This window comes from Ipomoea nil, unplaced genomic scaffold (genome assembly GCF_001879475.1).
Source record: "Ipomoea nil cultivar Tokyo-kokei standard unplaced genomic scaffold, Asagao_1.1 scaffold3314, whole genome shotgun sequence".
NCBI classification, from domain to species: domain Eukaryota; kingdom Viridiplantae; phylum Streptophyta; class Magnoliopsida; order Solanales; family Convolvulaceae; genus Ipomoea; species Ipomoea nil.
This window is the reverse complement of record NW_017619742.1, coordinates 2559398-2575160: the sequence shown is the minus strand read 5'-3', so window position 1 is coordinate 2575160 and position 15763 is coordinate 2559398. Positions and strand designations below refer to the sequence as shown.

Genomic DNA, 15763 nt, shown 5'->3' with positions numbered 1-15763 from the left:
TTGATTTAAAAGTATTATATTATATTTTATTTTATTTACAAATATTACATTTTCCTTAAGTAACAAACACTCACTTTATTCCTGATTAGTACGAAATATTACATTTTTCAATATAAGTATTACATTTTCATATTGTACCAACTCATCCCCGTGAAATGATCCCACTGAAGAGTCGGTCTCAAATTAATATAACATCTACCTCAAACTTTACACAACAAAATAAAACAATATTTTTATTATTTTTCAAATATTATGATACTTTTATATTTAATTCTCAATTAATAATAATTAGTAATCAATGACTAAATTAAAAAAGAGTTAATTCCATTTTTTGTCCAACATTTATAGGTGTTAGTCCACTTTTAATCATACTAGTATTTGTCCCGTGCGACGCACGAAAAATATGTTATAAAAATATACCCTATATGAGGTTTATTAATATATAAAATTTTTGTTATTTAATAATTATTATGTGTGAATTCCTATGATAAAATTATGAACATAAATATATTTACAATTAAAATAATATTTAAGGTAGGTGATTACTACAAATCTTAAACTATATTAAAAATTTAGTACATAGTATTTAATATTACAAATTTTTAAGAATTTAGTAAACTACAATAGTAATTGAATTACAATTTTAGAGTCACCACGGATCAAAACTTTTAGACCTTTGAGATTTCTAACTCTAGATGTAGCAACATACAATTGACCTTTAAAGACCAAAATCACAATCTTAGTTCGAACATTGATTTCTTTTTCCAAATACTATCGAATTAAGTGTGTAATCAATAAAAGATGAGAACTAATAATTCGAGAATATAATCTTAATGTTACTAAGCCTACTTCACGTCAATTAAGTTGGAGAGTGTTGTTGGATAGTATCCGATGAATCCACGAATAATGCATCTTTGTCTCCGTAGTCCTCAATATGCACATCGACAATCTTAAATATTAGGCCGCCTAGCTATGCCATATATTAATTTCAAACTTATGAACTTTGGGGTTGCATGCAATAAAAAGTATATTTTAAATATACTAAGGGTACATTATATATGTATGTAAGGTACTATCAATATAAAAATAATGTATTCTTAATATATTAAAAATGTATTTGATATTCATGATCCATACAATTATGTGGACCATCGTTCACACAATAATTTGCCAGTAGAAATTGAAATATAAATAAATAAATAAATAAATAAATAAATAAATAAATAAATATATATATATATATATATATTAGAAACTGTAAGTGGAAATTATTATTATCATTATTATTATTGCAATTATTATTATTATTATTGTTATTATAATGAACAATATTATTAGGGCATCCTCAATAGTTTGGAATTTTTTCCCAGATTTTTGTGGGCCCCAACATCCACCTCATCATTCACTATCTCACTCAATTACAAAATCTCTTCTTCCCATTAGTTTTAAGTTTTTTCATAACTTTTTGTGGACCCACAATTTTATCTACATATTTTAATTATTTTTTATTTATTATCATTATAAAAAAATTTATAATTATTATTTTTATTATATTTATTTAAATTGAACATATCAAAATTTAAATAATTTTATAATTATAAATGTCTTAATGTGTCTACATTTAGTTGAAATGATAATTATAAAATTAAATTACTAATAAATATAATATTTAAAATTATATACTATATAGCTACAACATATTATATAAACAAAAATAATTTTATATAAAAAAAAATTTGTGGCGGCCAAAAGATTAAGAAAAAAAAAAAGAGTACTCCGTAATAACAAAGCTATATGAAGCGGGCTGTGCAAGCTGGCGACTGGCGTCAATGCCTGACAAACCTGACAAAACCCACATATTTGCAGGAGATTGAAACCCAAAAAACCAGCACTCTACATTAGTTAAAAATTCAACCTTGAAGCTTTTATTGTTCCAAAAGTTAGATAAGATCCCCTATTGGGGATGCCCTTATGGTCTTGTGAAATTTTTTTTTTTTTGAATGTTGGTCTTGTGAAAATTAAATGTTGATTATCAACATTTAATTTTCACAAGACCATATGGCTTTATTATATATAGGATTTTATTAGAACATCATCATTTGGTCCTAGTATATATTATTGTGGTATGATCACTTTTGGTTCTCTATCAACAAAATCGTTAAATTACCGTTAAATACAAATGCATTTTGATCTTTTTTTTTTTTAATATACAAAGTGCCAAAGTGGGTTGACTCACTATATATATATATATATATATATATATATATATATATATATATATATATATATATATATATATATATTTATATATATATAAATAATTGAAGACCAGAATACCTTTGTATTTAATGGAATTTAAATTGTTTTAATTTGTTGATAGAGGGCCAAAAATGACCATGCCACAATAATTGAATCAACCGAAGAAAGCATCAAAGCAAAGCAATAGCTATCTTTCACAAGCAATTGAGAGTCGATCGAGCATTCCTATGGTTGATAAGGTCCTCCCATTGACCCCACATCTAATTCGGGGGATTGTAGAGAAGGAGGTGCCGTGGCCCCGAACTTCCACGTTAAACGATGCAGTGCCATCTTTATCCGAATGAAGAAAGGAGCCTACCAATTCCTCTGCCATTTATTGTGGAAAGACGAGACCTTTTAAATTATAAAAAATCAAAACAAGTAACGGCTTTTAGTTTAAACTAGTGCTACAGATTCTATTCATATAGTTGTTTAAAAAGTCGTTGTGCGTGAAACGTGAGTATAGGTCTAAAGACGCGATGAGAATTCCTTAGTTTAGACTACATTTTTGTATAAGGCAAGGTTATGATATATAAATGATAAATAATTGATATTATCAAAATTATTTCCTATATATTCCTCCAAGGCAGCACTTTGCGAACCTGTGGAGTTTAGATTCCTCGTTTGAGGAGAAGAGGATCGAAAATCTCCACACTCGTTCATCAAATGCCAAAAAATCATCTCATGAGCCCTTTGTTGTAAATTCGCGGGGGTTCCATCATATCACCCATGCAAAAACTTGATAAAATTATATTCCCTCCTCCCATTTTATGTGTTTGGTTTGGTTAACTAGGTTTGACTGAAGTAATTTTTAATCTAATTTTTTATAATATTAAGTTTAGTATTAGTATACCAAAATTTATATATTTAGAAACTACACTAAAAATACTATTAAACACAACAAATCAAATTTAAAAATAAGTAAAAATATTAAAGAAAATAAACAAAGAAGAAAGTGTTAGTTTGATCAATGAATAATAAGTAGGATAGTTAAAATGAGACAAATGAAGTAATTGATTGTGGTGCATGGGGGCCACAGAAACAAAGATATGGGTAAAGTGTTCGTGACTTGGTATGACTTTATCTTGAGTTTAGAATTATCCTCACGCTTTTTCATTTACTTATATATGTTCTAGGGAGAACGAATAGTGGACAAAGACTTACGCATCTACCGTGACCAAATGGAAATTAAATGTTTTAAAAAATGAGTAAAAGTCATGAATTGACACCTATAAATTTAAGACAAAGAATGGAATTAAGTCATTTAAAAATTGGAAACATAGAGATCGAAATCCAATGACAAGGATGGGGATACTGGAAAAGTATTATGATTGAAGAGATTTGGGGAGGGGTTTATGAATAACACTAACAATGCACATAGTGTGTATACTATATTTGTGACAATTCTTAGTTATTACTAAATTCTGAGAATTATACTACATCTGGTGATCCTCCATCATCTTCGCTTGTATCCTCAGCAGCAGCAGCATCATTTGTTTCTTCAATGCTATTACCTGAAACAAAATATATTATATTAGACCAAAAGAAGAAGAAGTAAATGAAGAATATATATATATACCAGGAGCAGGAGGAGCAGGATCAGCAGCTGTAGCATTTGGCATTGGCATTGGCAGTTGAGCAGAATTTCCCAAACTAACATAAGGTTGGTCCATGGATGATGATGATGATGATGATGATGTTGATGATGATGATGATGATGATGATGAGCCTGTATTTCCAACTTGTGCAGCAGAAGGACCAACTTGTGCAGCAGAAGGAGAATGTGGTACTGGTGCCCAGTCATTTCCTAAAGACAGGACTAAAGCAGAGACCATCTGCACCCATACCATCAAACTAAATACTATATTATATTCTCCTCTTACTATCTTTAATTTGAGTAACAAATAATCTATATATAACGTATTACCTGAGTTATAGTAGTAGGTGTAGGGACAGTAATCACAATGAGATGCACAGTGTCACCATCTTCCACATCTATATATATTATATATGTTAGGGAGCACATGCATCTATTATATATAAAGATATTCAATTCTTGTAAATTGGAATTGGTATGCATATATGGATACGATAATCTGACAAAAGTTTATCATCTCTCAAAGCTTTTCCACGGAAGATAAGGCGTTGATTCTCTGCCAAAACACCAGTAACCAATGTAACTTCTTCCTTCAACGCACCAACTCCAATCTGCTATCATATCATATCGAAATAAGTAATTAAATTAACTAATCATATAATGAATGCAAGATCGAGAAGGAGTAACTTACACGTTTATCTATTCGCAATGTTGGTGTTTGGCGGCAGAACATTGTCTTAATCTTGATCTCTATGGCATCAGAAATAATCTTTTTCTCATCACTCGGTTCACTCCCATTTTTATCCATCTTCAACTCTTAAATTTAATTTGTCAGCAAAAAAGTAAAACCAAAGATCCAATCAGTATATATATATATATATATATATATAGAGCGAGCAGTATTATTAACGTGCGTTTAATGTGCAGTATTTCTCTAAATAATGTATGTATCTAATTATTAACGTCCTGTTTGGTAAAAAATTGGCCTATAAGTCAATTTTGATTTATTTGATCACTATTAATTGTTTGATTTAGTTAAAATATCAATTGAAATGTTTGGTTAATTAGCTTTTTGCAACTCCAAAAGGCTAAAATTTAAAAAGCTACTCCGATCCAAGCAACTTTTTCAATTAGCTTTTTGAGAAAAAAATTATACTAAACAACTATCAGCTAACAGCTAATTTACCAAATACTTTTCTACAATCATCTAATTTATACTCTCTAATTAACACAATCGGCTAACAGCAAACAACTATCAGCTAACAGTCATTTTACCAAACAGGGCCTAAATATTATACTTGTGAATTTTGCCATTCCTTAACTCAGATTTCTGTGTATTTGCATTAAAAATTTAAATGGGCTGATTTGTATGATGTTCGGCATTGATTGATAATTAATTATTTTAGTTGAGCTAATTGGACTAATATTTATTTAATTGGGTTAATTAAATGGCTCATTGAATAATTAATTGGTTTAATTATTTAATTGAGTTGGACCAAGCCGTTTGAATTAATTGGGTTGCTTAATTAGCGGGTTTGACTTGGTTTTGGTCAATCAAGAATATATGCAATCGTTATGTTGTGCATCCGTGTGCACCATGAATGGTGCACACCGATGCAAAAACGACGTCGTTTTGACTAAAAACGCGCGTCCACTTAAAAAAAAAAATCAGTTTCGATTCCCCTCAACAGCATTATGTTGTGCATAATTTGAACTATATATCCAGAATCAATGAACTAAAATCCATAATGAATGAACTAAATATCCATAGAATGCTAGGGTTCAAGACTCCACGCGAGGCTATTGAAGGTTAGTTTCAGTTGACATTGAAGTTAGGTTGAGAAGTTGTGATACTTTTCATTTCTGGTTTGTAATATTTTCTGAAATTCTGACTCTGATCCAAAAATATACATAATATTATTTTTCTCTATGGTGTCTTGTGTTCATGTTTTATGCTCCATGTACTTAGTCAACAATATATATTTTTTCAGAATTGTGAAATTACAATGGTAACTTGTGCTAAACCAATGTAGTTTCAAGAATATTTGTTAAATTTAGCTTGTAATTAAAGTGGCAATCATTTGTTTAGTATCTGGGATAGTAAATATGTAATTGCAATTATTTGATTATCTCTGGCATAAAATTTATAGTTTTAGTAATGGTTTGTCATTGTGGTGCATCTAAAATATAGAAGTCTATCGTTTGCTTAACTTTTGGATTTAAATTACTTTCTGCTCATTAGAAATAATACTTTCTGCCCAGCAGATCGTCTATATAATTCATTGAAATTGCATATTTTGCCCCTTGTTCTTTTTCAAGCATGTAATGTGAATTTTTACTCAATTCTATGGTCCAAACTTTTTACTAGTCATATGCTTTTAGTTCTATTCTTTAAGAGCTTTTGTCTATCTGGTTATAGGGGCCTATATTGATAAGAAGTGTCCATTCACCGGCACTGTTTCTATTAGAGGTAGAATCCTTGCTGGGACATGCCACAGTGCAAAGATGACAAGAACTATCATTGTTCGCCGCAACTACCTGCATTTTGTCAAGAAGTATCAGAGGTACAAGGCTTGTCACTTTCTGTTGTTTAAATAGTTGCACTCTCTTTATTTAGAAAAAGAGTTCGATAATGTGTTATTTTCAGATATGAGAAGCGACACTCAAACATTGCCGCTCACATTTCTCCATGCTTCCGAGTGAAAGAGGGAGATTATGTTATCATTGGCCAGTGCAGGTGAAGATCAGAGCTTATTAATTCCCAATACCATTGTCTTCTGCATTAGTATATAAATTTGATATATTTATTTTTGTGTTTTAACAGGCCGCTGTCCAAAACAGTGAGGTTCAACGTGTTGAAGGTTATTCCTGCAGGGTCAGGTGGAGGGAAAAAGGCTTTCACTGGGATGTAAACTTGTTTCTTTTTGTAGTATTGTTAAAGTATTAGAAGAATGCTTGGTATTTAGACTATGCAAAACTCAGTCAAAGTTTCTCTCTATGTACTTGCCATGGAAGGCTTAAATTTTTGTGCTACTTTTTTTTTTTTTTTTGGTTTTATATACTCAAGTGTTTTCAGATTACTCAGCTTTGGTAAACAGTGGTTGAAATCCTTCAAATTGAACTGGTAATGTGATCTATTATGGGATTGTTGTTTCTCCAGTGTGATGGCAAGAGAATTTTAAAACATCTACTAATTTTGACTTGTTCCTTTAAAATATCTGTGAGGTACATTGAGCTGAATAATCTGGGGAGAGAATGGTTTACTAACTGCACTTCTTATTGATTGGGTTTTGTACTTATCTCATATCTTGTAGAAGTTGTAAATTGGACCAAGTTTGGTATTAAGTGACATGAAAGTTAAAATAATCTTTTTTTTTTTTTTTTTTTTTTGTTTTTTGTTTTAATGCACGTGGAAATTTGTTTTCTTAGGAGTTTCTGCATTAGTTGGTTTTTTGCACAATCCCCTGCGAAACGCATGTAATTTGCAATTGTTTCTCTCTCTTGGTGAGTCCACTAACAACTTCAGCATATCTAAATTTCTCTCTTAACTTCTCTTTTCTGCACATAAAAGGACCCATAAAAAATCAAGTAAAAATTATAAATGGGGATGACCTTAGAAAAAAAAAAATCAAGTCAAAGAGGTTTGCAGGGATGTAAAACAAACCGTGAAAGAAATTACAAATTTGATGATGTGGAAGTGTGACCCATTTTTAAAAGTGAGAGATTTGCAGGGATAAAGATAGCCTTATAATTATGTGATCTTTCTTCCTATTTTGATGTTAGGAATATTTATAATTTAGATTTAGATTTTGATAATACCAAAAGTTAAGAATTTTAGTTCCTTATTTATTTTATCTATTAGATTTAGGTTATTTTTGCTCAAATTCGAATAGTCCAAATTGTAATCTGAGAAATCACGTTTTGAATAAGACAAAACAATCCGAATGATAACTTGAAAGGTTACATTTTGGATAGTCTTAACAAATGTTCGAATAGTAACTTGAATGGTTACCTTTTGAATAGCTTGAAGATGAAGACATTGAAGAGTTGAAGACTTGAAGAGTTCGAGATAAAGATTCGTAGGGTAGAAAACTACAAGATTGAAAGGTTGCAAAGGCCGAATGACCCTACCTTTTGAAGTAAAAGGTAGAACGAATGGTAAGGTCAACCATTCGTATCTGAGAGGATGTTAAGATTCGAACTCGAATAGTGACAATTAAACTTTAAATACACTAGCAAATGTGGCCAAATACAAAGAGAGTCATATGTTCATATCCCAAGAAGGATTTTCCTTAAAAAGCCTAGACATTTTGTGCAGAACAAAAAGTTATGTTTAACGTAAAATAAGTCGTTAACAGCTAGAAAGTCTGACAAGTCTATAAATACCTTCATTCAAGACTGAAGAAGGTGCTGGTCTATTCAAAATTTACTAAGTGTTCAAAGTGTGAAAAAGCAAGTAATCAAGCAAGACTAGTGAGAGAGAAAGCTTGCTAAAAGTTCATATCCAGTTTGAAGAGACTTGTACTACAAAGAAAGCTCATATCCAGATTCACCAAGCCAAGCTCTTAGTTGGTCCAAATTCACATATACTTAATTTTACAAGAACAAACTACTTGCAAACAATCTAACAAGGGTATAATTAATTTTTGCTGCGTAAATTCTCGAATCGTTGAAGTAGTAAAGAAGTAACACTCTGGAACTTCTTCATCCGAATTGTTACTAATTTTTCAAAAATTTGTATAAGTCTATTCACCCCATCTCTAGATTTGTAACCCCTATCCACGAAAACCAAAGTAAATTATCACCAAATCACCACCCCCTCCACCCCCTTGTGACACTAAGTATTTTTGGATATGGGCATTTTATAATACAAGCACTTATTATTATTATTATTATTTTTGAAGAGTAATTTCATTTAAAATTTCATATTTTATTACTATATATCAACAATTATACTATGGACACTTGTTGATGGTTTATATTGCAAGGTGAATTATAGATAAATGTTAATCTTTAGTATATTGAATGTTTTTAATGTACTGAATGTTTTTGATTAGGTAATATATTAAAAATAAACATGCATGATATTAAAAATAAACTTTCAAAAAATAGACATATAATATATTAAAAATGAACCTTCAATATATTAAAAATGAATTTACATGTTAGTGGTCTACCGTATAATATGGATAATACTTCACAGTATAATGATTGAAATATTTTTTTTTTTGAGTATATAATATTTGACATATAAATAATAACAATTTCCTAAACAATTTGTGCTATTTTATGTTGTTTAGGAGCATTTAACATTTCAGCACCTATATGTCTTTACTATTTGCAAAATTTTCTCTACTAATACACCAGAGATATATTCCTAATATAATACTTTTTCTATCTTATTCTGTTTGTATTTTGAAGTATATAAATTTTACTTAATAATATTAAATTATCATTTTTGGATGGGATGATTATGCTGTGGAACAGTGCCCACCTGGTAAGGTTGGCACGGTTTCAAACGACACCGTTTTCATGTGGTTGAGTAACGGTGCCGTTAGTGGCACCGTTATCCTCCATAATTTCTATACTGTAGATTCATAATTTTTATATTGTAGATTCATAACATCTATATTGTAGATTCATAACATCTAAACAATAGATTCATAATTTCAATACAGTAGATTCATAATTTCTATACTGCAGATTCATAATATATGTATTGTAGATTCATAATTTTTAAACTGTATAGTTATCAAATTATGAACATATATTTCTGTGATTTGTAAATACAGAGCTCAACAATTGGGAATATGAACATCGAAAATTATGAACATATATAGCTCTATAATTATGAACATATATTTATAAAATTATGAACATATAGCTCTATCACATGTTCACAAATCTAATACTGTAGATTCATAATTTCTATACTGTAGATTCATAATTTAAATATAGTAGATTCATAATTTCTAAACTGTGCGATTGCGAAGAGAGAAACGCCGTTAACGGCAAGTGAAAAGCAAAAACTTTTTTTAAAAAAATTAAAACGGCATCGTTTTCATTGAAAACGACGCCATTGTGGAACTGTACCCACTTTGCAAGGTGGGCACGTTTCCACAACATAATTTGCCTTTTGGATGATGGGAGTTACAAACCATAAGTATTGATACATAACCACATCTAATTCCTGTGTGTGTTTGGTTTATGGGTTTACACACTAGGAATGTGAATCATAGTTAATGTTTGGTTGATAAGTTTTTAAAACACAACTATAAGATTTGATTACCCCTTCAATTAAAAACTCTCATTGCTTAATTAAAAACGGGTATCATTCCATAATCTAATTTTTAAGTTTGGATTAATAATTTTAGATTTTTGTTTCGATTATTATATATATATTTTTGAGTGAACTCCATTTTTGGTCCTACTGTTATAGGGGTCATTCCAATTTTAGTCCATCATAATTATTTTGCCACATTGCGTCCACTATTATTAAAAGTGTTCCAATTTTAGTCCACGAAAATTTTTAAAATGGACTAAAATTGGAACACTTTTAATAATAGTGGACGCAATGTGACAAAAATAATTATGGTGGACTAAAATTGGAAAAGCCCCTATAACAATAGGATCAAAAATGAAATTCACTCTATATTTTTTCATATTAGTACTTTGGATGTCATTATATTAGAATTAATTGCCTTAATTTTTTATTGGGAGGTAATTTGAGCCGAAAGTTGCAAAAATAAGATTTTGTTTTTATTAGTAGTAGTATAAATAGATACAATAAAATAATAATAGTTAATATAAATATAAATATAAATATATATATATATATATATATATATATATATATATATATATATATATATATATATATATATATATATATATATAAGAGCGCTCATATGCGGCGGGGTCTTACAGTGCGGCGGTGCGGTCAAATTCCAGAATACACTAACAGTGTTAACAATATGCACCAACAGTGTAATAAAAACACACCCCAATGAAATGTAATAAAACATCACAAAATACACCACAGACTCAAAAAAACACACTATATAACTCACCACCCCCAAGGGTGTATTTCCGAACAGTGTATGGTGTTTTTACTCACACCTAATGGTGTGTGTTTGGTGATGCAGGGCTCTGTTTACTCTGTTTTGTGTGGTGTATTTCCTAACGTTGATGGTGCATATTTGGTGAACTATTGGTGTTGCCGCACCGTAAAAAATAACCGCACCGTATATATATATATATATATATATATATATATATATATATATATATATATATATATATATATAGAACAAGGATCCTACTTTTCATATTAGAAGGATACTTAATTCGGATAAGTTGAAAATACACATAATAAGACATATTTATAGGGAGGCAAATTTATGGGTACACTGAATATTGAATGGTTTTGAGAATTGGTAACTTGTTGGATTTGTAGTAGGGATGGCAATTGAACCCGTCCCCGATGGGGAAAACCGTTCCTCGCCCCGACGGGGATGGGTTCGGGGATTTATTTCGGGGAACGGGGGTGGGGATGGGGGGAATTTTCCAATCCCCGCCGGGGACGGGGACGGGGACGGGGAGGGCATTCCCCGCCCCGGCCCCGACCCCGATCCCCGATCCCCGCCCCGTCCCCGAATCCCTGACTAATAATATTAATATTATATATAAATTAATATCTCTCTTGTATATATTTAATCATATTCTTGAATTTCCATGTAATTAGTATTCTAGTTTAGGTACATACATTTTATGTTCATTGTTACCGTAATACCGTACATATATCTTGTATAAATAGGCTATGTTTATTTGTTTAAATTATTATTGAACATCAATGTATTATATTCTTCATTCTCTATCTCTGCATATTCTCATGGTATTAGTAGATGATTTTTTTTTTCATCTTTGCGATTTAAGATTTTTCCTTAACAAAACTGTGTTTCTCTAGTTTTGTTAAGAATGCATATTATATTATGTGTGTTTTTAAAAAAAAAAAAAAAAAAGTAAGCATGAATCAAAACGGGGCGGGGATTCCCCGTCCCCGAAAAATCCCCGCGGGGACGGGGATGGGGAATAATTCCCCATCCCCGCCGGGGAACGGGGGGACATTTCGGGGACGGGGACGGGGACCCCATTCCCCGCCCCCGCCCCGCCCCGTTGCCATCCCTAATTTGTAGGTGTTTTTTTTTGTTTTGTTTTGTTTTTTTTTTTAAAGAATTCATTTAATAATTAAATATTTAAATTCAATATGATTCTGATTTTTCCAAACACATGTTTAAATTCAAAGATTTTGGTTCGTTGATGGCTTCCGGAGGTGTGGATAGCAACCAGTTAATTGGTAAGTTGTTAGCAAATTATGTTGTGCATCTGTATGCACCATGCATGGTGCATACGGATGCAAAAACGACGTCATTTTAATAAAACGCGCGTCTCCCTTTAAAAAAAAAAATCAGGTTCGATTCCCAGCAACAACATATGAACTAAAATTCCATAATCGATGAACTATAATTCCATAATCGATGAACTATAATTCCATAATCTAATCTATGAACTAAAAATTCCAGAATGAATGAACTAAAATTTCATAATCTATAAAGTAAAATTTCAGAATCGATGAACTACAATTCCATAATCGATGAACTATAATTCCATAATCAATGAACTATAATTCCATAATCTATGAACTAAAATTTCAGAATGAATGAACAATATAATGTTGTTGCTGGGAATCGAACCTGAATTTTTTTTTAAAGGGGAGACGCGCGTTTTTTTAATAAAACGACGTCGTTTTGGCATCCGTATGCACCATGCATGGTGCATACGAATGCACAGCATAACGATTGTAAGTTGTTATTACAATTTCGTTCTATATTTGGTATTATTTACATTCCTTTTTTATATTATTCTAATTCATTCATAACTGCAGATTTAAAATGGTTTGGTTGGTTTCATAGATTTGGTTGGCTGTGTAGTTTTCATTAGTAAGCCAAAATTAAAGTTATTCAAGTTAAAGTTATTCTAATTCATTCATAACTGTAGATTTAAAGGCTGATTGATTTCGTCATTGAAAATTCTCGGTATGCATTTTTTAGAATGACTTATTTATTTGTATAAATATACATATAGTCTTTATATTAAAATGGATTTTTTTTTAACTCAAGGAGGGTCGATTGACGATAACCCTCTGAGACGAGCACGTGGATTGCGTCTTGCCTTACTATAATGCTGATTTGACAGATCCACTGATAATTATACTACAACTTTGTAGAGCCAAGGCCAATGGTGGTAAGTAATAACCCAACGGCAGACTTAAAGTTCTTTGATTCGATTATACCTATTTACAAATATTATTTTTTATATTAGATGGTGAAGTAAGGATTTTCAGTTCCTACACTGCCACGAGTTTTTCATTTTCAAGGAGAGGTATTGGCAATTCACTCCCGCTCCCCCATATAATAATTACTTCACATGTTTTTTGATTACCAGATATCTGTTTTAATCAGTATGCCTAGGTTCTTTGCTCCTATACGGAGTATAACTATATAAGTTGAAGTTCAAGAATCACAGGATCTGGATCGTTGGACGCTATGTCGAGTAAAAATATCACAGTCAGTTCTTTGAAAGAGATTTATGACAAGAAGGTCAAAATCACAATTATAGAAGTTCTGATGAATTTTTTTTTGAAGATTCAACCACTAAAATTTTCACGCATTTTACTTAAATTTATAGGTAGGAGAATTTTAGGTGGTTGGAGAAACTATAGACATAGAAGGCGATGGGTACTTCAGTGCATGTAAGAGTAGGGGTTGTGGGAAGAAACTTCAAGACTATACGGACAAAATGTACCATAAGGCATGCGTCAAACACTGGACAAGCAGAATCATCAAGTATAAAGTAGTCATTGTTGTCCTGGATGATGACCAAGATGGCCAACTTCTATTAATTGCGCAATTATTTGTTCGAATTCAAACAATGATAACATTAGAAAATACAATTGATCCAACTCAATTCTTCAATTGCATTATATAATATTCGATGTTATAAATTATATATTTGTATATCAATCCAAATTTTCTTAAAATATTTTAACAAATCCATTTCGTTAATCGGGGTATAAATACTACTACACATATAATAAGACGTATTTATAGGGAGGCAAATATATGGGTTCACTAAATATTGAATGGTTTTGAGAAATGGTATCTTGTTGGAATTTTTTTTTTTTGAATGCGTATCTTGTTGGACTTGTACGTGCATGTATTTAAAAAAAAAAGAATTCATTTAATAATTACATATTTAAATTCAATAATAAAAAATAATTGTGTTTCGCTCAATTTAGTCCTCCATTTGTTATTCCGTCAAATTGGTGTTAAATTTAGGGACAATTCAGTAATGTCAATATTGATCTCTCTTTACTTTCAACTTGTGAAGTGCGAAATTCCTCTTTCTTGTACGAATTACACCCAGAATTACTCCCGGACTTGCAAATCAAATTTTATATTCACAGTTTTAGGAGTAATTCTGGGACTAATTCGTAAAAAAAAAAAGGATTTCGCAGTTCACATATCTATGAGTAAAGAGATGCCAATATTAAAATTACTTAATTGTCTATTTATTTAACACCAAATGGATAGAATAACAAATAAGGGACTAAATTGAGCAAAAACACAAAAGTATGGGACAAAATTGAACGAAACATAAAAGTCTGGGACGATATTAGGTCACCAAAGTCGTTTAGGACGAAATTGAGAAAAACCATTATAGTCGAGGACGATTTTGGGTATTAACTCAAAAAATAATTATGTATATACTACTCCGTAGTAATTTTTGTAAGGTAAAAAAATAATTATGTATATATTACTCCGTATGTAGTAATTTTTGTAAGGTAAAAAAAGAATTATGTATATATTTTTTTTTGAAATACTCAAACATTTTCGGCTCAAAAAATTTAAGTCCCCACCACCGAAGTTCAAAACTATGACCATCCATTTAGAATAATAACTGAGATGCTATCACATTGTAGTTGGCAATAATTATGTATATATTACTCCATATGTAGTAATTTTTGTAAGGTAAAAAAACAATTATGTACTCCGTATATATTACTCCATATGTAGTAATTTTTGTAAGGTAAAAAAAAAATTATGTATATATTACTCCGTATGTAGTGATATTTGTAAGGTAAAAAAGTAATTATATATATATTACTCCGTATGCAGTAATTTTTGTAAGGTAAGAAGTCTAATTTTCTATAACTACAAAATCAATTAAGGCATTGATTTCGATCATTCCTATATGATTCCATACTAAATAAATCCATTTTTTCCTTCATTGATTCCGATCATTCCACAGTTTCAACCGGCCCGCCGGCGACACTTTTTCACGATCATGTATAAGGTTGCAAGTGCTTCGGAGTATTTGGTGATCGCCGGTGTCGGCATCGACGACATCGAGATTTCCAAGAAAGCATGGGTTCTTCCCGGCCAATCTTGCACCGTCTTCGACGTTTCTCCGGTGAACTACGCCTTCGAAGTTCAGGCCATGAGTGCCGAGAAGCTCCCCTTCATCCTTCCGGCCGTCTTCACCATCGGCCCTCGCGTCGACGACGAGTCAAGCCTCTTGAAGTACGCCAAGCTAATTTCTCCCCACGATAAGCTCTCCCACCACGTCAAGGAACTGGTTCAGCGGATCATTGAGGGCGAGACTCGCGTCCTCGCCGCGTCCATGACCCTGGAAGAGATCTTCAGAGGAACCAAGGAGTTTAAGCAGGAGGTTTTCGAGAAAGTGCAGCTTGAACTCAACCAGTTTGGGCTTTTGATCTACAATGCTAACGTGAAGCAGATCGTTGAC

The 15763-nt window shown here is 31.3% G+C and overlaps 1 protein-coding gene across 1 annotated transcript; it reads left to right on the top strand.

The window, feature by feature from the left end:
* The first annotated feature begins 5643 nt into the window (after nt 1–5643).
* Nucleotides 5644–7014, top strand: LOC109169401 (40S ribosomal protein S11-like). The gene is made up of 4 exons (XM_019318283.1): nt 5644–5704; nt 6315–6459; nt 6543–6632; nt 6720–7014. The coding sequence occupies exons 1-4, from the start codon at nt 5644–5646 to the stop codon at nt 6805–6807; spliced, it is 384 nt and encodes a 127-aa protein (XP_019173828.1). The 3' UTR covers nt 6808–7014.
* Nucleotides 7015–15763: the final 8749 nt, after the last annotated feature.